Source organism: Excalfactoria chinensis, chromosome 2 (genome assembly GCF_039878825.1).
Source record: "Excalfactoria chinensis isolate bCotChi1 chromosome 2, bCotChi1.hap2, whole genome shotgun sequence".
Lineage (NCBI taxonomy): Eukaryota > Metazoa > Chordata > Aves > Galliformes > Phasianidae > Excalfactoria > Excalfactoria chinensis.
Window position 1 is genome coordinate 116,764,793 of NC_092826.1, and position 23,450 is coordinate 116,788,242.

General features: G+C 41.0%; 1 protein-coding gene across 4 annotated transcripts in view; it reads left to right on the forward strand.

Annotated features, from left to right (window-relative positions):
- Positions 1–23,450, forward strand: part of FYCO1 (FYVE and coiled-coil domain autophagy adaptor 1) — a 32,980-nt gene that overhangs the window by 1,482 nt on the left and 8,048 nt on the right. For 2 of the 4 annotated variants that reach the window (XM_072329361.1, XM_072329362.1), the window contains exons 2-14: positions 6,684–6,865; positions 8,420–8,526; positions 9,565–9,690; positions 12,872–12,978; positions 13,819–13,962; positions 14,428–14,521; positions 15,175–17,805; positions 18,643–18,735; positions 18,886–19,004; positions 19,638–19,805; positions 20,231–20,380; positions 20,882–21,072; positions 21,428–21,566. In XM_072329361.1, the coding sequence (XP_072185462.1) occupies positions 6,811–6,865; positions 8,420–8,526; positions 9,565–9,690; positions 12,872–12,978; positions 13,819–13,962; positions 14,428–14,521; positions 15,175–17,805; positions 18,643–18,735; positions 18,886–19,004; positions 19,638–19,805; positions 20,231–20,380; positions 20,882–21,072; positions 21,428–21,566 (4,124 nt within the window). In that variant the 5' untranslated portion in view covers positions 6,684–6,810. The remainder of the gene's footprint in view (positions 1–6,683; positions 6,866–8,419; positions 8,527–9,564; positions 9,691–12,871; positions 12,979–13,818; positions 13,963–14,427; positions 14,522–15,174; positions 17,806–18,642; positions 18,736–18,885; positions 19,005–19,637; positions 19,806–20,230; positions 20,381–20,881; positions 21,073–21,427; positions 21,567–23,450) is intronic. The other 2 variants (XM_072329363.1, XM_072329365.1) reach the window with 1 other exon arrangement.

The following is a 23,450-nucleotide window of genomic DNA, read 5'->3' on the forward strand; positions in this document are numbered from 1 at the left end:
TATCCTAGTACATATATTCAGCAGTGTTTTGTGTGAACATGGTTGCACTACTTCTTCTGAAGGGCCAGTTAGTTCATTATGAAGCCCGATTTTCTTTTACACAGGAGCCTCTTTTGTTCAGCACCTGACAATAATGAAAGGGTGTATTATATTTACAGCCCTTCTCTCTGCTGTCAGACCATTACATAAAAGGAATGGGAATTTGTCCTCGTGCCCTGAAAGCCAGGCTGTGCTAAGACTTGGTTGGGAAAACTATTAAAAATACCCTTTAAAGAGTGATTGTGCAATTACAGAAATTATCAAATTGGACCAAAGGAAAAGCAGTGCTGATAATTATTTTTAGCTTGGATTGTTATTTCTTTTGCTTTAGAAAGTATAGTTATCCCTTCATGGAACGAACACTGGGCCCTCTGGTATGTTTTAGGTATTGCTTAGATTATTGAACCAGAGGGAATTGTAAGAACCCTAAGTGGTGTTTTATTATGTGTCATTATTTTTCTATCTTTACATACCATGTATATATTTGTTTGGTTTTGCCAGTGCAAATATATATATATATTAGCAGTTAGAATCTAGTCTGTTTTCCTTTCATGTTTTTCTATAGCAATTCCAATTTCTCCAGAGAGTGGTGATTGCTTGTGTCCAACAGTGCCATACTTGTAGTAATCTGAAGTTTGTTGTTCAGATATATTCAGAAGGCTTCGCATTTTGTAACACTGATAGAAGGAATGGAAAATGACATGCACAGTCATCCTCATAATGCATGGAAACTCTGTGAAACCTGCACACCTTCTTGTTAATTTGATATTTTTGTCCATCACAGCGTTGCTGATGTTGCTGATTGTATAGTGGCCTAAGCAGAGATGTTTGTTAACCTTCGTGTGTGTCTACCATGACATTTAGTTTACTACTGGGAAGGAGGATGGGCACACAAAAGGTCTCTTTACTGCTGCGAGCCAGCGTAGATTTTGTAAGTGAACAGGTTGGATCAGGCTCTCCTTGAACAACTTGGCATCTGTGGGCTTGGCATCTGTGGGCCTGCCTGTTCCCAGCAGGTGTGGAGACTACAGTACTCTACAGACTTCTCTTCCTAAGGCTTCCTAAATCTTTGGGGTTTGTAAGTACAATTCCTCCTTCTCCCCCGGAATGGTGACCACCAATGGGAAACTCTGGAGAAAAATGGGGAGAGAGGAAATGCTTCCTGCTGCAGAGGAAAGAAACCTGGAATCTTTGCTTATTGGCCCAAGGGTAGCATGATTCACCCAGCAACCAGTCAGCCTCAGTTGTCCTAGCCTGGTTTTTGCTTGATGTGCTTGCCTCCTGTTTGATCTGCATTTGCGTGACCAAAACCTGTAATTTTTAGCATTGCTTGTTGCTCATTCTCTGGGAACTACATAGGTGAGGAGTTGCCCCAGGGAGCTACCACTCCTGTTGGCTGGATGGACAGGTGGAGTGCTACATGTGGACTGTTCTCAACACCCAGCTGCCACACTTCTCAGAGCTATTAGTTGGAGGCAGCCTTTTTAAGCGCGTCTGAAATCTCTGCTTGGAGGCACAGCGTGGAGCAGTAGATACCAAGGTAAAAAATCCTGCTGAGCCAAGCCCATATTCGAATGGAGGCAGTTAGAGCTGTGGTGTGATCATTGCTGCTTTTAACACTCCTAAAGTCTGAGAGGTGCCTGAGACATGTTGGTCAGACCAGGCTTGCTGAGGATGTTAATATGGCATCTGTTTCTCAACTTTGGTGAGCTGAAGATGAGATTTTTTGAAGGTCCCAGGCTTGTACGTTAAGCAAGTTGAGCATCATGAGTCATTAGCACTCCTCTACAGCTAGAAGTCCTTTACTCTTTCTAATTCTACAGGTATCTTTGCTCCTCAGAGTGTTATCTGAGCATATGGTGCTTGGCTTGAAGAATGTGTAAAAGAGATCTCAGTAGTTGGGTGAGTTCTGGGGAGGAAGAGAGGCTTGGAAAAGTGAGGCTGCAAAGGGGAAAAAGTCTTTTCACTTTTGAATAGTACTTCTCAGCTCACCAGTTGAGGTGAGAGGGATGTATTTCTCCATGGAATAGGTTTGGAACAGCCCCTTTGGCTGTTTGGAACAGCCAGTCTCTGGGAGAGATATGCTGTGGTTAATTTGGGGGTGCTCGTAAATGTGGCACAGCTTTCCTGACATGGGATGAGATGTGGTGTGCCTTAGAGAGAAAGGACAGATGAGTTTGTTGAGAGCGATACTAGTGCAATTCCTGTTATCAGAAGAGCACTCTTCTCTTTATGAACTGACCGCTTCCTCAAAAAAACAATTTCTCCCGCCATGAAACAAGGTTGTTTTTGTCAGACAAATACAAGCACATCCTTGTTTGTAGCTGCTGAAAGCAGTCATTTGGGTTCATACTGTTCAACAGTTACCAATATGAGGAGTATAGGAGGAGATACACTGTAGTCTCTACATTAGGAAACAGTGTCCCTGGCACAACACATCTGTCCTGTTTGTCCATTTGGTGTGACATTTTAGACATGGTTACATTAAGCCTTAGAGGCCTGATTTGGTAGGTACAGTGTTAAAAGAAGTTGCTCGATTTGCTAGCTTTCCATATGAAGGGTTAAAGTTTGCTATCTTATGGAGTTCTTATAATGCCACAGATAAACCCAGATGTGTTGTTTGTTTTTTCTAAGAACCATTTTCAAATACAAGGAGTAAAATAGAGAATGCAGACCAACTGTCCGTAGCATGGTGAAGTTTGCACACAGATCATACATAACTTTACTGACTCATTGGTGGCTGTCCTGATAGGGACATATGTTTATATGTCCAAACACTTCAGAACAAGGTTTTCATGTATGATAGCAGTGCGAAGATGGGAAGGGAATCCAGCATAGGTTTGCAGTGTATTCTCCTGCAACCTGCTTGTAGGACTAGAAGTAAAAAATATTGTCTAAAGCCCATATTTTTTCTAATTGAAATGTGAATGTTGGTATAGAAAATGAAGGGGGAAGGTTCAATCAGAAAGAGAATTTCACTTCTCAGAATGGAACCTAACTTCAAAACTCAGAAACTTTAGCTGACGTTCAGCCTTTGCCTGCCTTTTGCTTTTAGTCATCCAATCCAATGTAGTCCAGCATGCCTTTTTAGCAGCCACGTATCTTCATGTGGTACTCAAGCACAAAGGGTTGCTCTACCCATCTGAGTTGCATTTCTGTGTGATTGAGAGCAGTCATGCTGTCTGTTTGGCAGTTCACCTCTGTCTCTTCTTTGCTGCAAACAGTTCTTTGGAGTTATAGATGTGCAGGTATCTGTATAGTACCCAGTGAGAAAAGCTAGCAGTGCAGCTACAGTGAAATCCACCGGGGCAACATATTTCTTGCAACATCAAAATAATTTTTCCAGGCAATTACTGGAATGAAATTGCTAAACTAAATCAGTAGTTTTGCTGTCCTGAGAGGTAGACTTTCTTTTCTCACTTCTTCCATTGTCTTGCTTTGATATTTCTGTACAGTGTTCTTTAATCTGTGTATCTCACAGCCATTGTGTTTAGTTTGTTTTCCTCTGTTCTATTCCACACGCAATGGAATATATTCCCACAGTCACTGGTCAGTATCTGCATTTCTGGGACAATTCACGGTCACATTACACAAGAGAATAACACAGTTAAAACTAATGTGACTCATGGACATAAGATTTCGCTCAGTGCCAGCACTTGCCTGTTTTGTTTCATACAGTATTGCTGAGTAACAGGCATAGAATTGCAGACACCAAGTAGCTAAAGATCTTGTGATCTCTGTAAGGGCAATCTCTGTAAGGGAGATGCGATGAAGGGCCCTTGTTTGGAATTGCTGGCTCAGAATAATTATTTAGCATAAAACTTTTCCCTGAAAAGTTGCAAGTAGTGGAACTTGGTTTCCAGTGAATTCGTCTTGCAGATTTGATTTGCTTTTAAGCTAGATTACCCTTAGGACTGCCATGTTAGCTGTGCTCTTGTGTATGCTGAAAATACACTCAACTGAGGTAGGGATTCTCCGACGTCAGGATGTAACCAAAGTAACAGGCAGCCTCTTAGTCTGGGAAGAGAAACTCTGCTCCCTCTGTTCCTCCCAGCCTCTTGGTTTGAGTGCACATGGAAGAGAGTGATATTTTGAAGACTCCTGTCTTCTGTCAAGAGTAGATAAAAGTGACCAGGGAGTTAAAAAGTAGCTGCTGGAGGTGTAGACATGCCCGCAGTAACACTAGGAGAGATTTCATGAAATCAGAGTAAGGGTCGGTCACACTAGCTGCACCACTAAGCAATTCAGTTGTGGTCATTCAGTTTTGCTTATGGCTTCTTCTGTGTCCCTCTCCCCTTCAGGTAAATCTTTTTCTGTGAGTGAGATGTTTCCTTTCTGCTTCTTTCCTTAATCTCCAGGACATCCTCCTCTGCAAAGAGGATTGTTACCCCCACACGGATACTTAAGCCTGCGGGAGACAAAATAACCATCTTCAGACATCAGCAGGCACAGCCTAGGGAACTAATGACATGCCTTCTCTTCCCTTCTCTGACACACTCTGTGTCTGCTCCATGGTGTAGCTCCTCTCAACCCTCTTCAGCCTTGCACTGTTCTGCAATTTAAAGCCCTTGGACTTAGTCAAATGCTGTTGTGTGAGAGGTTGTGATACATCACCTAAAAAGCTTTTGACTCAAAGCAGGTCACTTGTGCCTCACACATATATTACGCTGCTCTGATGGGGCAGATAATTACAGACATACAAAAATAGAATAGGAAATGTTTGTTCCTCTGAGATTATGACCACAGGGTTATGCCGTAAACAACTCTGGGTAAAATGTTCTGTGATCAGAAAGGTCTAGACCAGGTGTTTACAGATGTTCTTCCTATTTTGAAGCCTCAGGAAACAAATTAAGGTACATTGTCAGCTTTCCTTGCTGATGGGAGGTGAGAGCTCTGCACCCTTCTGTGGGATGTGTTGTGTTTTCTAAGCACATCCCTAGAAGGACCATGGGTAAGAGGTACACCTTTCCCTTTGTTTAGCAGAGAAGAAAGCAATTAGAAAAGTGTTGGCACATTCTCCTTGTGTGATAGATCAGGCTGGGAAATGCCCTCACGAAGACAAACCAGATCCTCCTTCTTGGTCCTTGCTCTTTTCTCCCAATGTGTGATGGAGAGCATTTGGTTTGGCCATACCTTTTGGTTTGCCATCACCCACATTGCAGTCTTTTCTTCTTACTTACGCTTCTTTCTGTGACGGTTGTCAGACTGGACAGATACAGCTGATAATGGAAGAGGAAATGTTCACTCACTGGGTTTGTTACTCTTGCCTTTTTTCATTGCTATCTAAACTCAGCAGGTTGCCAGGAAATGGCATACTTTTACATGATCTCTAAGTAGAATCAAGATAGTAATATTGTGTATATGATATTATTGACTTAAGGTGTGTCCTGTTTCGATTGCATGTGGAAAACACGGTATTTTGAAGGTTTCTACCTTCTGTTGAGGTTGGCTTTAAGGTTTGCTTTGAGCCACCTCTCCCTCGTATCAAAAAGAATACAGTTACATCACTTCCAAACAGTACCATGTTACGTAGTGCAAAACGGTGTTTCTTTCGATCCATTCAGGCACCTGCTGGTGCATTGCTAATGGAGTTAATTTAAAAGTGAAAGAAAGAGAGGAGAAAGGAAGTAGGGTCATTTGATGTAATCATATTTGTATTTCAAAAGTGTGTCGGCTTGAATGCTAATAAAAGCACAGAAGTTTAACTGCAATTTTCCTAAAGGTTCAGTACTTCCTATGTTGTGCTTGCTTGAAAATTTGGCAGTACCATTGCAGGTAGGATTCTGAACAACTTATGAAGACATGATACTTGGTAAGATCCCTAGGTGGCTTTTTGGAATGATTGTTCCCCATGGGTGCTAGAAGAGTTGGGCAACCAGGCGTAGTTGTTTTACTAAAGTGCTTGAGGCTTTTAGTTGATTTTTAATTCATTTATTTTAAGTAATGAAATTTCTCTTCAAGTGCCAGGTATAACTTACTCATCATTGTTTTGGACAAGGGAAGTGGATGTTTTAATGCAGAAGGTATATTTATCCAGCCAGGGATGCTGTAGCAGAGCTTAAAATAAAGTGGTATCTTCTTACACATGTTGGGAACAGTGGGTTCTGAGGCGGGGATGAGAGTTGTTTCTCCTGCTAAAACCAGTCCCAAGTAGTAGCCCTTATTAGTAAAAAAAACAAAAACATCCTCCAGTGCCAGAAGATCATGATGTATCATTTTAAAACACCTTGATCTGTGCTTGCTCTGCCTCTTGAGATTCCCTGCGATGGCAGCGGTGTTGTATCTTCTAATTCTGCAGGCTGTTGGGAAGGTCAGGCAGAGGATTTTTGCAGGGAAAGTCCCGTGTCATCAGAACCTTCCTCAGGGTCACGAGATCAGTTGTGTGAAATGCCAGCCTGATCTGAGCTGTAAGACTAACTGTGTTGTAACTCTGACGAGAGAAAACTGCTCTCTGAGGTTTGCTCAGTAGTTTTGAAAGGTGGAAACAGAAATTACTGAAAAGGAAAGTGAAATTTAGTAAAAAATATAGGGGAGGTTCCTGGAAAAGAGTTGACACTCTGAGAATTTATTCCTAAATGGGATTTAAATTCCAAAGCATCTCTGCTCTGCTCATTTGAGGTGATTAAGTCTTGCATTTTTTACAGAATTGCAGGTGTCACAGAGAAGAATAATCATCGTCAACCCAATGGTCATCAAGAATATGAACTTTGCTGTTATCTAGATGGAAGAAAAGATTAACAGCCCAGAAGGGGAGCCCCTTTGGTTTTCAAGATGGAGGGAGCTACTGGTGAAAGCCAACTGCAGCGAATTATCAGGGACTTGCAAGGTATATTGACATGCTGAAACATCCTCCGTGTTTTTGGTTACAGAATAGCTGTGTTTTTGATTGTGTAGTGCTTCTGTGCAGCAGGTGTAACAGCATAGTCATGGTATGCTGGGTGCTCATTACCGATGTGACTGATATTTTATGAGGGAGGTGCTGTACCTTTTTCAAAATCCTAAATTCTGGAATCCTACACATTTAAATATACAGGATTATAAATAACCCTTACAATTAGAAAAGAAAAAAGAGAAGAAAAAAAAAGTAAAAACATGTTTGCAGAATGAAGTTAAAATTATTCTGTTGTGTGAGCTAGAATGTTTCAATGAGTGGAGCTAAGTTATAAGATTTCATGTGAGAATGAAAAGGAGGTCTGATTTTAATGCCATCCTTCGATGGAAAGCCGGTGTTGAGTTGCTCCTCCTATGTGAAGGATAAAAAACAAGAAGGGCAGCCCAAAGTGGGAGTCGAGACCTAGAGGGAGAGTACTGGATAGCTGGATCTGTTCCACATAGCTAGAGCTACATGCTTTCTCTGTATCTGCCTTGTCCTGCACTAACAGTAGCCAGCCTCGTTTTCTACAGCTCTATTATAGGCAAAATTGGCAGCAGATCCATAACCTTTTTTCTGCTCTGTCTCTGTTCCAATCAGCTGCTTATACCAAGATCTGACTATTTTTCCTTTTCATATGTATTTAAAATAAGGTATAGTATGCACCAAAGCTGGGAATTAAGATCTTCCTGTAGTATAAAAAGGAGATCTACATGCTTGCTTTGCTAACAACAATACATTTTAATTTGCAAAGTGGACGTAATGGGACTGGGTGCTAAGGCTCCATCAGGCAGCCAAAAGGAATACAAACTCATGTGGACAGCATGTTCAAAATCAGTTGTTTTTCTGGTGCTGCTTTGTGGGATAGTGCATCCAAGGACATGGTAATTTGCTTTGACTGGAGATTTCCTCGCCCCTTCCCCCCCCACCATGGGAGTAGATTTTAGGGAGAGGAGCTGCTGTATGCTTATTTTTATGTACATTCTTTTCCCATTTGTGTTTTGTAAGCAGCACAAGCTGAACCTTCCTGAATATTGCATGGAGAAGATAAATGTGCTGACCGAACAACTGTTCTCGTTTTACTGATCCCCTTTAGCAGATTACATGCTTTGTTGTTTCTAATCAGAATTCTGTTTGTCATGTGGCAAGAGCAGAACCTTAATGTGCACGAGACAGTGAAAATGTGTTTCTTTCCTCTGCTGAAAAACCAGTTAGCAATTATCTGATACTGCTTCTTTGGTAAGTGTAAGGAAGAAGTTTTGCTCTTCTTAAGAAGAAATAGTAAGTCAGTATGCCAGACCAACATAACCTGAGCTCTAGTTTTCATTATAGGTGGTATTAAATTGCAAGCACATCAGCAAGCTTTTTGCACTGTGATTAAGACGTCTGAGCTGAAACTAAATACACGAGCATGATATCCAGGCAGAAAACTGATTTACTTACTTGTTTCTGAATTCACTGTTACATATTTCTTACATTAGTTAATCATTTTGGTGTTTTGTTTTAAAGATGTTGTGGCTGAATTAAGTAAAGAATTTAAAGAAGGAGGGGAACCAATCACAGATGACAGTGTCAACTTGCAAAAATTCTCCTACAAGCTTGAATATCTTCTACAGGTAAAAAACGATAAGTGTCATTTATAAACAACCATCAAAGTGAGGCCTTATTTTCTGTTACTACCTCCCTAGTACTCAGGGTTTAACAGAAATAATCATAAGTTTCCTTTTGAGTCCTTTTTTTCAGTAAGTGGACAGACATGTGCAGCTTATTGTACATGTTTTGAGTGAGAGCAAATAATTGTAATCAAAAGGCAATGCTGACAGGCTGATCGAAGAATACAAGGCATTCTTCTGTTGATCAGAGAGAACTGATTTTGAATATATACACTTCTAAATTATCATGAAAAATTAGTAGCTGATAATGCAAATATAGTGGCATGAGTGATTTACAGCATGTTTAGCAATTTCCTTGTGAAAATTCATTTTTATTGTATGAAAAACTTAATGCAAAAGGGTGTTTTTTAATCTGTAATGCTGCTTAGGGGCTAAAATTTTAGTGAAAGGGGACATTGCTGGGCAAAGTGAAATTAAGTTTGCATTGTTGGTGGACACATACACTGTAATCATGCCACTGACAGAAACACAGACATGCTAATCTAGCCTTGATCAAGGCAAGGTAGGTCTGACTGGGTTGAGAGGCTTCAGCGGATGCTGAAGAAATCCTTTGGGATTCAGATGGACCAAGCTGCAGTCTGTACCTCACTGCATCGCTGCTCTGAGTGTGATTTCGCAGCTTGTTCTGGCATGTGTGATATTGCCACACTTGACTGCAGGGCTCTCAGCAACCAGCTGTCAATTCATTGCCCTTGAACATCTCCTAAGACTGCTGCTAAACTTTATTTGAACAATTTTTAATGAACATTGGTATTTTAAATTAATCAACAACTTTACTGTCACTGTCTGTAAAGCACGCTTAGTAACCACTGGATTATATCAGTGCAGTACAGTGTTACTGTACTTTGTGAATACATCATCTAAAACTTAAGAGTTCTGAGCACAGATGTTGGTCAGAAAGGAGAGGAATTCTGCAGAATATATATGTAAGTATATTTATGTTTAAGTTTTGCTCATTGATTTTTGTTTTCCTTGATTAAGTTTGACCAGAAAGAAAAAAGCACATTGCTGGGGAACAGAAAAGACTACTGGGATTATTTCTGTGACTGTCTGGCAAAAGTCAAAGGAGCTAATGATGGAATTCGCTTTGTCAAGTCTATTACAGAAGTAAGTATGTCATTTATTCGTCACTATACATGCTTTGTGTTTTGGTGTGTCTTTTCAGAAAGCAGAGAAACCACAATAAAATATACTCCTTTTAATATAGAACAAAATATTTGTAATTTCTTTCTTTTTTTAATGTTCTCAGGTAAAGTATAAAAATGCAAGGTTACATCTTTTTGGTAGAGTACCAAATTATGTACAATTAGTCTTTGACTTATTTTGAAGACCACGTATACAAATTAATAGTTCTGTTTGTATCTGGTTGCACCATGCTTTTTCATTAATAAGTATCATTTTCTCTAAAAATGAATGAAGAAATAAGCCACGGGTAGAGCGTGTATTTTCAGTACTTTAAAAAAGACTTAGTCTAAGTGTAAGAGAGAAGAACCACTATGTTTGAACTTTCTTAAGACTTTCTCAGCTGGTCAGCAGAGTTAAAGAGGAATGACTGAGAGCACAGTTTCATCTTCTGACTCAGTTGTCTTCCTTTATGTCAAAAATCACGATATAATGGCTTGGGATGGTTGGCGTTATTCCTTCGTAAGCTCACATGAACAATACAAAAACCTCTATCTTTATTAGAAGTAGTAATAAAAGTGCAATTTTTTAACAGCAGTGCTACATCATCAGCTCAATCACTGGGTGAAACAAATGCTGTGAGAAGCTTTCTATGCTGATTCTGTCTTTAGAGTCATTTGGGAGAGAACTTTCCTTTTGGGGATAAGAAGTGGCAGTGCAAACCAGCCCTGTCCTGACACTCAGTTCTCTTATCTGTTAGAAATGCTAACTTGTATTAGCAAGTTACTATTCACATGTTTAACAGTTCTCTCAACACTTCCACCACAGCATCATCTCCACACAGTGTTATCTTGAATCATATAAAAGAGAGCCATGTACTGCAGCAGAGGGAGACTTTGTATTCTCTGCCTCTCTTACTTCTCACAGAATCACACAAAATCAGAACTGTAGGGATTGGAAGGGACCTCTTGAAAACTTCAAGTCCAACTCCCTGCTAAAGCAGGTCACCTACAGTATGTTGCACAGCAATGTGTCCAGATGGATCTTGAATATCTCTAGAAAAGGAGACTTCACAACCTTGCTGGGTAACCTGTTCCAGTGCTCTGTCACTCTCACATTAAAGAAGTTCTTCCTTTTGTTTGGAACTTCCTGTGTTCCAGTTTCTGCATATTGCTGTTTGTTTTATTATTGCACACCATCAAAAAAAGTCTGCTCCCATCAACTAGACTGCTGCACTTTTGGTATTTATAAACAGCGATGAGATTCCATCTCAGCCTTCTCTCCATACTGAAGAGTACCAGGTCTCTAGCCTTTTTTTGAACAGGAGGTGCACCAGGCACCCCATCATCTTTGTGGCTCTCTGCTTGACTCTCTGTAGAAGATCTCTGTCTGTTTTGAACTGAGGAGCCCAGAACTGGACACTGTATTCCAGGTGTGGCCTCACCGGAGTGGAGTAGAAATGAAGGATCTTCTCCCTTGACCTCCTGGCTATTCTCTTCTTGATGCACTCAAATATACCATTGGCTTTCTTGGCCACAAGGGCACACTGCTAGCTCATCTGTTATCCACCAGGACTCCAAGTCCCTCTCCTCGGAGCGTGTTTCCAGCAGGTCATCCCCTAACCTGTACTGAGAGATACAGTTGTTCCTTTCCAGGTGTAGGACCCTTGACTTTTTCATGGCAAAGTTTACCAGATTCCTCTCTGCTACACTCATCAGTCTATCCACATCTTGCTGAATGGCAGCACAGCTTTTCAGTGTGTCAGCCACTTCTCCCAGCTTTGTATCATCAGCAGATTGGCTAAGAGTGGACTCTACTTCCTCATCTAGGTCACTGATAAAGATACTGAATAAGATCAGATCCAGCATCCCTGGAGATCTCTGTTAGTTACAAGCCTCAAACTAGGTGGCACTGCTGGTCACAACCTTCTGAGCTCTACGTGTCAGTCAGTTCTCAGTCCACCTCCCCATCTCCTCATTTATCCCATGCTTCCTGTGCTTCATAACAAGGATGTTGTGGGAACAGTGTCAAATGTCTTGCTGAAGTCAAGATACACAATATCCACTGCACTCCTGCCATCTACCCAGCTGGTGTTTACACCATAGAAGGCTACCAGGCTAGTCAAGCAGAGTTTTCTCTTGGTGAATCCACGATGACTAATCCTGATAACCTTGTTTTCTTCCACTTGCTTGGAGATGGCATCCAGAACGAGTTGCTTCATCACCTTTCCAGAGACGGGTGAGGCTGACAGGCCTCTAGTTGTCTGGTTCCTCTTTTATGTCCTTTTTGAAGACTGGAGTGACGCTGGCTATCCTTCAGTCTTCAGGAACCTCTTTCGTTCTCCATAACATTGCATAGATGATAGAAAGTGATTTGGTAATCACTTCTGCTAGCTCCCTTAGTGTTCATGGGTGAAACTGAACAAGGCCCATGCATTTGTGGGCATTGAATTTGCCTAAGCGATCTTTGACCAGCTCCTTCTCAACCTCCTCTTCTTCTCTGGTCATGTACACTCATTCTAGTATTTCCACGGATAAAAAATAATTGCTGTTCCAATTGATAAACCAGTGGGAATAAGAAAAGTGTGGCTTCTGGTGTTGGGGTTTAGTTTTGGTTTTGTTTTAACTCTTCTTAAGAGATTCACTAAATGCAGATTTTCTTGGTCTGACAAATTAGATCTTATCAATTTAAGGGCTAAGTATTAAGAAAGGATTTTTGCATTTGGGAGGATACTGTGTCCATGGGGATATAGATCTTTGTTCTATGACTAGGCTGGCCCTAAGGCTCTTCCAGCTGTGGCCATACACACCTTAAATTACTTAAGCAGTCACTTCCACATTTGGTGGGCACACTCAGATTTTGCCTTATATCAGGAATTGCCTTTAGCATAGTTTATATTCATGTACTTGGTATATTAGAAGATTTTGTTGCTCTTGTGATGTATTATAAAAAGCCCAACTGCTGACTACAGATTTGTCATTCAAAAAAGATTTGTCCCACTGACAGTACTGGGAAAATGTATCTATCAGTAGCAGTTCTTTTACTCCCTTTACATCTAGTGGCTTTTCGTATCCTTTTTGTGTATTTATGTATGTAGACTGTCATTCCTCTCTTTGTGACTGCAAACAATATTTAGATGTTGTTCTCTGTGGTTTCTCTCTTCCAGCTACGAACATCTCTTGGGAAAGGAAGAGCATTTCTGCGTTACTCCCTCGTTCATCAAAGGCTTGCAGATACCTTACAGCAGTGTTTTATGAACACCAAGGTGACCAGGTGAGTAGAAAGTGCCTTGCCAACTAATAACTGTTTGCTCTCTGTGAACAAGAAACATGACCCAGTAGCTACTGAGAGAAGTTAAAACCTTTCCAAATGGTTGGCTTACAGGACTGGTAATAGGATACAGAGGATAACAGACCTTCTAACCTGGGTCACTGGCTCATACTTATCTTAGACTGGTAAATACTGAAAGTTGTTACAGCTGAATGCTTGTAAAGTGGGTGGTGTAGATGCATCTATATGTAGGCTTTGAAGGTGACATTTTTATAAGCATTGAAGATCCTTGTCTGGATCTTCTGTAATGTATATCATAAGGGAGGATTAATTTGCTAGTGTTGCACAAAGCTTTGGTGAGCATTTGCACATATTCCTCCTAGCTTGTCAGACAAAGGAACAGCTTGATCCAGCCAACAGACACCAAAGACAGCATACAGTTAATTGGAAGGGACGCTTGCAAGCCTTTTAGAATACACCATCTCACTGCACTTTGCTTGCTGTTTTCTGTCCTTTATCCTTGATATATTAAGTGTGTGCTTTATGTATTTAGTGTGTGATTACGCAGTGCACAGCAAGTATTTTGTCTTGATAGTGTTTTGCCCAAACCCTAGAGCAAAAAATGTTTTGTGCGAAGACTCCATTAAGGATATTTCTGTGAACTTCATTCAGTCTGTTTGGTTTCATTCATACCAAAGGACTGCTTTCAGTTTATATTAAAGTATCATGTCGGGCCATAATGATAACCATAATGATGGTTTGTTGTTTTCTTTTTTGTGAGTGAAACTGCTGTTTCTTTTTTATGCATGAATGAATTCTACTTCTGTTGTTTTTGTTTTCAAGTGACTGGTACTATGCACGGAGCCCATTTCTGAATCCCAAAATGAGTTCTGACATTGTGGGTCATCTCTATGAGCTCACTGATGTTCAGTTTGACTTGGCTTCACGAGGCTATGATTTAGATGCTGCTTGGCCAGCATTTGCCAGGTAAGATAACAACACATTGTCACCTTCTGTTTTTAAATGTAGGAAAGATGTGTTAGAACAGGTGTGCACTTTTTCCATGGAATTAGTGAATCACCAAACTGGTCGTTTTTCCAGACCAGTGGAAAGTACAAACACTTGTAGGTCTGATCCAGATCCATGCCTGTCAGTGGAAGCTTTCCAGGGCTGCATGCTGCCACCATCTGGTTGAGCATCCACCACACAGTAGTACAGTTTCATAAAGCTAAGTTGCACTGATTCACGTGAACATGGCAAGCCACAGCTAACAACCTTGTAATCCCTTCTAGGTGCTTTTGACATCCCTGTTTTGTTTTCTGTCATCTTCAGTGGTTGTCAGTTGTGAGTGGTAGTTATAACTAGATAAACTTTACACACAGCAGTAGAAAGACATGTAGGTATGATGCCGTTAGTCTTCTCTTACATATTGTGTCTCTGTGTGATGTACAGGAGGACGCTGTCCTCACTTGGATCTTCAGCATACTTATGGAAGCCCCCAAGTCGCAGTTCCAGCATGAGCAGCTTAGTGAGCAACTACTTGCAGGTAAGCAGAATACAACTAAATGTGTGGCCAAGGAAATATTTAAATAATGGTATAATTCCAAAGAGCTTGGAAGTTTTATGACAATAAGGACTCATAATGATAATCTACAGAAAGAGAACTTTAATTAAAAAAAGCCAATTAAAATTACTCCAGTAGCTGATTCAACTGCATGTCTATCTTGTGGAGGAAAAAAATAGATATATTCAGAAGGTGACATAAAGATAAGTATGTTTTCATTTATTTCATTTGAAAACATGCCCTTTCTTCTATAAGTTGATGTCTACTAGTGTTATGAATCCAACACAGAAGGTCACTTCTGCATTAAGGACCTGAATTTGCTCTCACGTGAACGTAGCATGTGTAATTCCTCTTGAAGCTGGTAGGTCTACATTTTTTTTTGCTGGGTTGAATCTTCATTACAAACTCACATGACACTAACAAAACAAAATAATTTTGTAAATATTTGGTGTTGAGCTGTTAAGGTGCTGCATACTATAACAATGCCTCCTCGGTGTTCTTGTCATCACCAAAAAACAAAGCCAGAAAGTTAAACCATGCTGATTTCTGGAATGTTTGAGTCTTTTTTTCTTTGAAAAATGCAGCTCTGCTTCAAGTTTTAAAATCTTTTTTTATTCCACATTCTGCTTGTTTAGGCTCCAGAGTTTCCCTCCAGCCCTGATGCGAGTAACTCACTAAATGCTGAACATTTTGAGGGCTTTGAAGAGATGCGTGTAGAACTTGACCAGGCTGAGCTGAGGCAGAAGGAACTTCAGAGAAGTATTCACCAGCTAGAAATGGAAAACCAGGAGCTCCAGGCAGCTGTCAGCCTTCAGAAAGAGCAATTGCGGATGGAAAAAGAGAAGAGCAATAACTACAGTGAGGAAAACTCCCGGCTGACAAAGATGATCACGGAGTTACAGAAGCAGTGTGAGGTTTCGCGCTCCACTCAAAGCACTGTTCATGACTTGCAGAAATGCCTTCAATCACTGGAACTGAATGCTGTGGAGCAGCAGAAGGAATATTCAACAAAGCTGGCGCAGTTGACAACCAGTAAGGAGGACTATGCCTCAAAACTGCAGCTGTTGAATGAGGAGTTGGAGGTCTCTAGGGCTTTAGTTGCTATGAAGGAGCTTTGCATTGATGAGCTTAAAGCAAAGCTAAGTTCCACAGAACAGAAGAATCTCAACCTCCTTGCAAAAGTTGACGCTGCCTTGGAGGAAAAAGGACAGAAAGCTACAGCCCAATGTGACTCTGCCCTACAGATACAGGCATTATTAGAGAAGCTTCATCAAACAGAAAAGGAAAAGGCAGAGATGCAAAGACTCCGTGATGAATGTACATCTCAGCTGAAAACTGCAAAAGAGCAGCTGCAGCTGAAAGAAGAGGCACAAAAGGAACTGGAGTCCAGATTTAATCACCTTGCTGCTTATTCCAGAGAAGAGAATGAAAATCTGCTGAGGAGCCTGGAAACCATGGAAAAGGAAATGGATGCACTTCAGAAGGCCCTGACCTTGAAAGAAAAGGAGATGGCTGAGCTCCAGACCCAGGTAATGGGGTCGCTGGCTCAGGTGGGGTCACTGGAAAAAGATCTTGAGGAGGCAAGGAAAGAAAAAGAGAAACTCAAGGAGGAGTATGGTAAGATGGAAGAGGCACTTAAGGAGGAAGCCCAGTCACAGGCAGAAAAATTTGAACAACAGGAGGGTCATTTAAAAAAGGTGAGTGAGACTGTGTGTAGCCTTGAGGAGCAAAAGCAGAAGCTTTCCTATGAGAAAGAGCATCTCAGCCAGAAAGTCAAGGAGCTGGAGGAGCAGATGAACCAGCAAAACTCTGCATTGAATGAAAGGAGTGAGGAGAGCAGGAAGCTGAAAACTGAGAATGCAGATTTGCAGCAGTTCAAGAAGAAGATGGAAGAGAAGCTGAAAAATCTGGAAGCCTCTAGATATTCTCTGGAAGCCGAGGTGGCCAGGCTGAGGGCCTCTGAGAAACAGCTTCAGAGTGAGATAGATGATGCCCTCGTGTCAGTTGATGAAAAAGAGAAGAAGCTCCGAAGCCAGAATAAACAGCTGGATGAAGATTTGCAGAATGCCAGGAGACAAAGCCAAATTCTGGAGGAGAAATTAGAGGCTTTGCATTCAGAGTATAGAGAACTAAAGGAGAGAGAAGAGACCATGAAGGAATCTTATGACTCACTTGAAGGACAGCTGAAGAGTGCCAAACAACACAGTTTACAAATAGAAAAGAGTTTAGACATTTTGAAGGAGAGCAAAGAGTCACTCCAGTCACAGCTTGCAGAGAAGGAAGTGCAGTTACAAGGCATGGAGTGCCAGTGTGAGCAGCTAAGAGAAGAAGCTGAAAGACATAGGAAGAAAGCAGAGACTCTCGAGGTAGAAAAGCTCAGTGCTGAAAATACATGCCTTCAGCAGACAAGGCTTATTGAGTCCCTCACATCAGAAAAGGAATCAATGGAAAAGCACCAACTACAGCAGGCAGCTTCTCTGGAGAAAGATGCAAAAGATCTGGCCTCCAGGCTTACAGTAAGTGAAGAGCAGCTGCAAGTTAACCGAGATGAAGTTTCTAGGCTGCAAACAGAAGTTCTTGACCTGCGAGTCAAGCTTCAGCAGACCAGTGATGAGAGAGAGCAGTTGAAAAGTGAGCTGGCAATCACAGCATCTGTCTTGGGGGAGCAGAAAGAGCTTGTCCAGCAGCTGAAGGAGCAAACAGAGTCCCTCAACAGAAACCATGTGCAAGAACTGGTGCAATGCAAAGAAAGAGAAGAAGTGCTGAAAAGAAAACAGGAGACAGTAGTCCTTCAAAAAACTGAGCTGGAAAATAATTTGCTGAGTCTAAAGGAAGAACTCTCCAAGGTTAAACAGTACTTGGATGCTGCTAGAATGGAAAATGTAGAAAACAAAGATCTCCTCCATAAGACCAACACAGATATGGCTGAACTCGGTATTCAGGTTTGTGCCTTGTCCTCTGAAAAGATGGATGCAGAAGAACAGTTAGCCCAGGCCAAAGAGAGGCTCAAAGAATTGGAAGAACAGACAGCAGTGCAACAGGAAGAACTGAAGCATGACATCTCTTATCTCAGACAGGAGAACAGGAGCCTACAAGAGAAACTAGAGGAGGCTCAGATATGTGTCTCAGCTGTCCCAAGTCTGCAAGCACAACTGGAGACAGCAAAGAAACAGGCACAGAGCTTTCAGGAGACCAGCCAAGAAGAGCTTTCTGCAATAAAATTTCAAATGAGCACAGAAATTCTAAATTATCAGACAAAATTCAAGGTAAATTAATGTGATTATTACAGCTGAAGGAGCTGTACAGGATTTCCCCTGCTTTACCATCTGCTGCAGAAATAACTGGATGAAATCCTAAGGTTTATGTTGGCCAGGCTCTGAAACTAGTGTGCAATTAGCCTTAGCCTTGGAATCTTAAAACGTCTCAACATGGAATGGTCTGGGTTGAAAAGTGCCTCAAAGATCATCCGTATGGATGAGCTAGGCTGGTGTGGAGATAATATAACTCTTGGTATAATGTGCAGATAATTCCCTTGTCTGTTTTTGTGTTCAGCTGCTCAAGACAGCAGCCAGGAGTACCACAGTTTCTCTTCCATAAAGTCAGGAGTTAAACCTGTATATGTGAAATGACATGCCTAATGGTTAGAGACTTTATTGTGTTTGTTCTGCCATTCTGAGACAGAGTTTAAGATTGATCAGTTATTCGAGGCTCTATGCATGCCACTGGTACTACCCAGAAATCCCACCAGTTTGAGAAAATAGTGTACATTCATTTATGTTTCTTCTTCATGAACACTTCTTAAACCTCAGTATAGAGTCATAGATTCACGAGTATGATGTGGGCTTCCTCACTCTTTTGAGGCCCAGTAAGCTAAGCTGCCTTTTTGCTGACAGCTGTAGTAGGCCATAGCAAGTAACATCAACCCACAGCTAGTGTGTGGCCACAGAGGATTCTTGAGCCCATAAGCTGTGTTTCTCATAGCTGTATTTCATGAGTATTGCATTTATACCATACAGGGCAGTATGATTCAGAATTGGAGATTTTATTAGGTGAAGTGGGGGCAGCTAGCAGAATGCTAACTTCTGGCTTGATCTCTCTGCTAGGCTACCAGCGAAGAGTGTGGGAAACTAAGAGAGCAACTTGAGGAGCAGAAGAGACAACAGCATGCTACAGAGGAAGAGATTGCAGGTTTACAAGTAAGTGCTTGATCTGTGTGACAGAAATAAGCAATCACTAGTACAGCTTTAACTGTCTCTTTCAAAGCATTATTCAGATGTGTTTGTAACTGTCCGGTGCTTGTGAAGTGTTGTTTTTATGTATCAGTAAATAAAAAAATATTTCACTAGGCTGAAAACACAAGTCTGTCTAGAAAGCTGGATGAAGCAAGGGAGCAGCTGTCTGAATTGCAATCTGCTCGGCTGCAGAAGGAAGAGGAAGTGGCATCTCTGAGAGAACTCTTGGAAAGGTGGGAGTTCTGGTTCTTTTACACATGGCATTAACTGAAAGCTGAGTGAGAGGCTAGTAAGTGAAGTGTACTGAAAATTGCTGTGGTATATTATCTACCCCAGGTTTTATTAGGGGAAATAATGCATGGGCTCTGTGGGGAATATCAAATTACGCTTCAGACAATAAATTATACAGCACACACAAGTGTAAGGTTTAGGTTTTAATACTTTTATCAACATGATGGCTATAGAGGGGTATGTGTTAAATGCTTTTTTGAGTACAGCCTGCAAATGCTGGGCAACCTGTGTCTATAGGACTTTGCCTCTTTTGCTCAGCTTGCAGCTACTAATGACATCAGTTTCAAAGGACACTGATTTTATTCCCAGTGTAGCAGCCATTGTAATGTTTGCTATAAGCAAGGCTTCCAAGAAATTACTGATTGCTGACTCTGTTCACTGGATAACAGATCTGTGTGCACTGTCGGTGATGCAGAAAACTGGGTAGATTCTGGTTAGGTATAAAAAAAAATAATAATACGTATGCTGAGAACAATTTCCCTGATAGTACATGTTTTTCCCCTTCATTCCATGGGGAAGTCTTGAATGCACCTGAACTAATAAAAAGATTTTTAATCGCCTTTATATTTGATCAGGACCCAAAAGGAAGCCGATGAAGCAAAAAAGCAGGCCCTGGATTACAACGAGAAACTCAGCAAGGTGGAAGCAGACAAAGATAGCAACGACCAGAAGTTGTTTGCTGAGCTGGATGACCTGACAAGAACAAAACAGTTCCTTGAAGAACGTTTAATAGAACTTATCAGGTTGGCATAAAAACAAACATCAAGCAGAAATTAAAATCCTAGTTTAGGATTTTAAGGGATACTGCCTACGTTGTTCACTCTTGTATTCCTGATTGGAAGATGCAGGTAGTAGCCAAGATCATAAGAAGATTAAATTTTACATTTCCTTAACAAGGTAAAAAATATAACAACAGTGCAGTCTCTTTAATTTCCTGTCTGCTTGCAAAAGCATGTCGTTCTCTGCATGGCATGTAATTTTTTTCCTCCTTTCCCAACAATTTCAGTAGGTTTACTGATCTATCTTCATTCCTGGAAGTTTCTCAGAAATAACAGAGAAAGCAATTTTTGGTGATGAAGCTTCACTGGCATTCAAATTGAGGTTAGCAAACAGTAAACAAGGATGAATAATTTATATGCTTTTCATTTCTGTAACTGTCTCTCTGTAGAGATAAGGATGCTTTGTGGCAAAAGTCGGATGCTCTGGAGTTCCAGCAGAAGCTTAGTGCAGAGCAGAAGTGGCAGGGCGACACAGAGGTTAACCATTGCCTGGACTGCCAGAGAGAGTTCTCATGGATGGTGCGCCGACACCACTGCAGGTCAGTTTGCAGAACTCTGTTGTGCTGTTCAAAATCAGAATCCACCATGAGCATTCACACAGATAAAGTACTTTTTGAAATTCATAGTTCCTTTGTCAGAATCACGTGTAGCCTGAAAGAGCACGAGTCCACAAAGGGATGAGATATTACTGGAAACGTCTGTACAGGGAACATTTATTAGTGATTAGTGAACAGTGAAGTGATTTCTAATAACAACTTTCAAATTGCTCATTTCTAGTTAAACCTGTGAAATCTACAAGTGTTTTTACCAGTATCCATTAATGATCTAAATGATTTTGAAAAACAAAACTGCGACAGCTTCATAAATGTGAAGTGCTAAGGAAACAGCATGGTCTGTATCATGACCTCTGCTTTGGAGGTGACATTTGGGCTTTTCCAGAGAGTGAGACCATTAGGACAAAGCCCCAGGCTGTGTCATGTAGATGTGTTCCACCTGAGTGTGGTACTACTCTAACACCTTTGGTTTTGAATCATTTCTAGAATGTGCGGTCGCATTTTCTGCTACTATTGCTGCAACAACTACATGGTGACAAAACCAGGTGGGAGAAAGGAGCGTTGCTGCAAAGCTTGCTTTAATAAGCCCAGAGTGATTGTGGACAATACAGATGACTCTGGATCCAGTGCCAACCAGGAAGGATCCCCAGGTTCATTGGAGTCACCGGTGTCACCAGGTGAGAGGGCTTTTGGTTAGCGTGCTTTTTGTGTGCCACTGAGAATTAAGTAGGTGTCTTAGACATTCTCTACATGGTCACCTCTGGTTCCAGGGACCATCACTCTCATGGACCATTTTCAGGATTAAATTGGTCCCATCTCTGTGTTTGAGTGGTGCTGTCTGAAAACTGCATGTACGTCAAATGTGTGTCCATCTGCCTGAGGATTACAGTTGGTTCTTAGTAGTTACCTAATGCTTCTGCAAAGATAGAGGAATGTCCTAGTCTTACCCTTAAGGATTTAGGTTGCTTTTTGTTTTCTGAACTAGCTAATATTATAATGTTTCCTTAATGTCCTTTTATGACACAATTGCAGACGAAGCCTCAAAACCACCAGATGATGCAGCATTTGATATAATCACTGATGAGGAGCTGAGCCAAGTACAAGAATCGGACTCGCTCCACAGTGAAAGTCAGATGGATAGAGATTCTCTGGATCAAAGCGTGACAGATCTGTGAGTAAACACTGTTTCATGGAGAGGGAGCTCTTCTGAATTCTGCTTGCTAGGGGTTTTTTAACCATTCAGTATAGGTAGCCAAGCTCTGCATAAGGAGAAGACAGTTCTGTGCTCAGCCACATGTTCACTACACAAGATAATTGTGAGCCATTTGTGCAGTCAGCATCAAATGTAGTAAATCCAGACAGCTCCATCATAGCCCTCCAGCTTTCTCCTCAGTGCAAAGAGTAGTCCCAGTTCTGTGCTCCCCCAGGACAGCTGCCACCATTAAAACCAGTGTGCGGGCTGCCAAGGTTTGTTCACACTTAATTTATAGTAGGAGCTAAATGATACTGTGTTGGATTCACAGATTCACTGTTACTTATTATAAAGAGAACAAGAAGGGGAGGGAAATAAGTAAATATCTGTTCTTTTTGTGATATTCTTCATTGAATTGAAGTGTGAAATAACTGGTCTGTCTCTACAGGATTCCTTAATACTTTAAAAGTACTGCTTACAGGGAACAAAAAGAGCTGGAAATGTGCAACTAAATCTGGCAAAGATTCTTTTGTGTTTTTTTTCCTTTATAAGAAAATGAGAGTAAACACAGCTTTCAGTAATATTTTTTTTTACATCTGTTTCTACATAAGTTAGCAGCAAAGAGAATCTGAGACCATCTGGATATCCAAATACTTGGTTTGAAAAGTACATTGTAGTACCACAGCTTGATGTATATCCATGCTTATATGAAGCTGTTGTTCAAATATTCTTCAATGCATCATCTTTCAAAACAGTAATTTTTGCCAATACATGTTTCTTGAAAGAGCAACGATTTTTGTATATCTGAGAAGGGGGAAAATAGAGCAGTTTTACCTAATTTTGTACTACTTCTGCTTTTGAGAGGAAAAGCAGCTTGTTTTGAGAGCAAATACCTCACAGCTGAAACCAGATAGGATTACATGTAGAGCTGGCTGTAATCTCAGTGACCCCTAGACAATGCAGTGTTTAAGATCTCAGGGGCAGAGGCTTGCCAGTATTTCTAGTACAGATTGTGATAATCATTGTTGCCACTTCCTGCTGGAGATGGGGCAGAAAAGCACCCTGATAGTCCCAAGTTGCTTATTTTGTAATTTATTTTCTGAACTTCTTGCAAACACTGTATGTACCTAATAACTGAAAGCTGTCCTAATTACAGAGTCTTGCCAAACCTTTTCAATATCACAATTATGAAAAAATCTTGGATGTTCTGCACGTTGTCACTTGGTGTACAGAGATATCCCTTTACTTTGATCATTTCCTAGCTTGCTTTCTCTGGTTCTCTGGTTGCTTTCAATCTTACATATTGAGTTTGACCAGTTTTAAGGCCAGAAAGGTCATTTTTTCTGTGTGGGGTTGTTGTTCTTTTTCATTCATACTGGATGTAGCATAGTTCATGGTTCAATCCTAAAAATTCTGAGGAATGGTTGGGATTTCCTGCAAACCAATGTGTGGGTCACTCACAGCATGTAGTGGAAGATCTTCAGGTCCATTCGTTCTTTTTCCTCAGCTGTCTGCATGTCACTCTCATGTGCCCAGGTATGTCATGGGTCTGCCATGGCCCCTCTGCCCCCTTCTGTCCATGTGTACTCATACACTCATATACTTCGTACACAATATTCTTGCGTACCCTGTCTCTAACTTAGAGAGCTCCATGTCCTCCATGCTTTATCCCAAATCATTATTTTCCAGGAGTTGTCAGTGTATACTTTCTTCTAATCCTTTGCTGTACTAGAGAACTGCTTTCCGCATATAGGAGCAGTCATGCTATACTAGACTATGCAGCTGGGAGACAGTGCCCAACTGTAGAGACCTGAGGAAAAGCATAAGAATAGGCTAAGAATGAAGTGATATTGTTTTATTCAG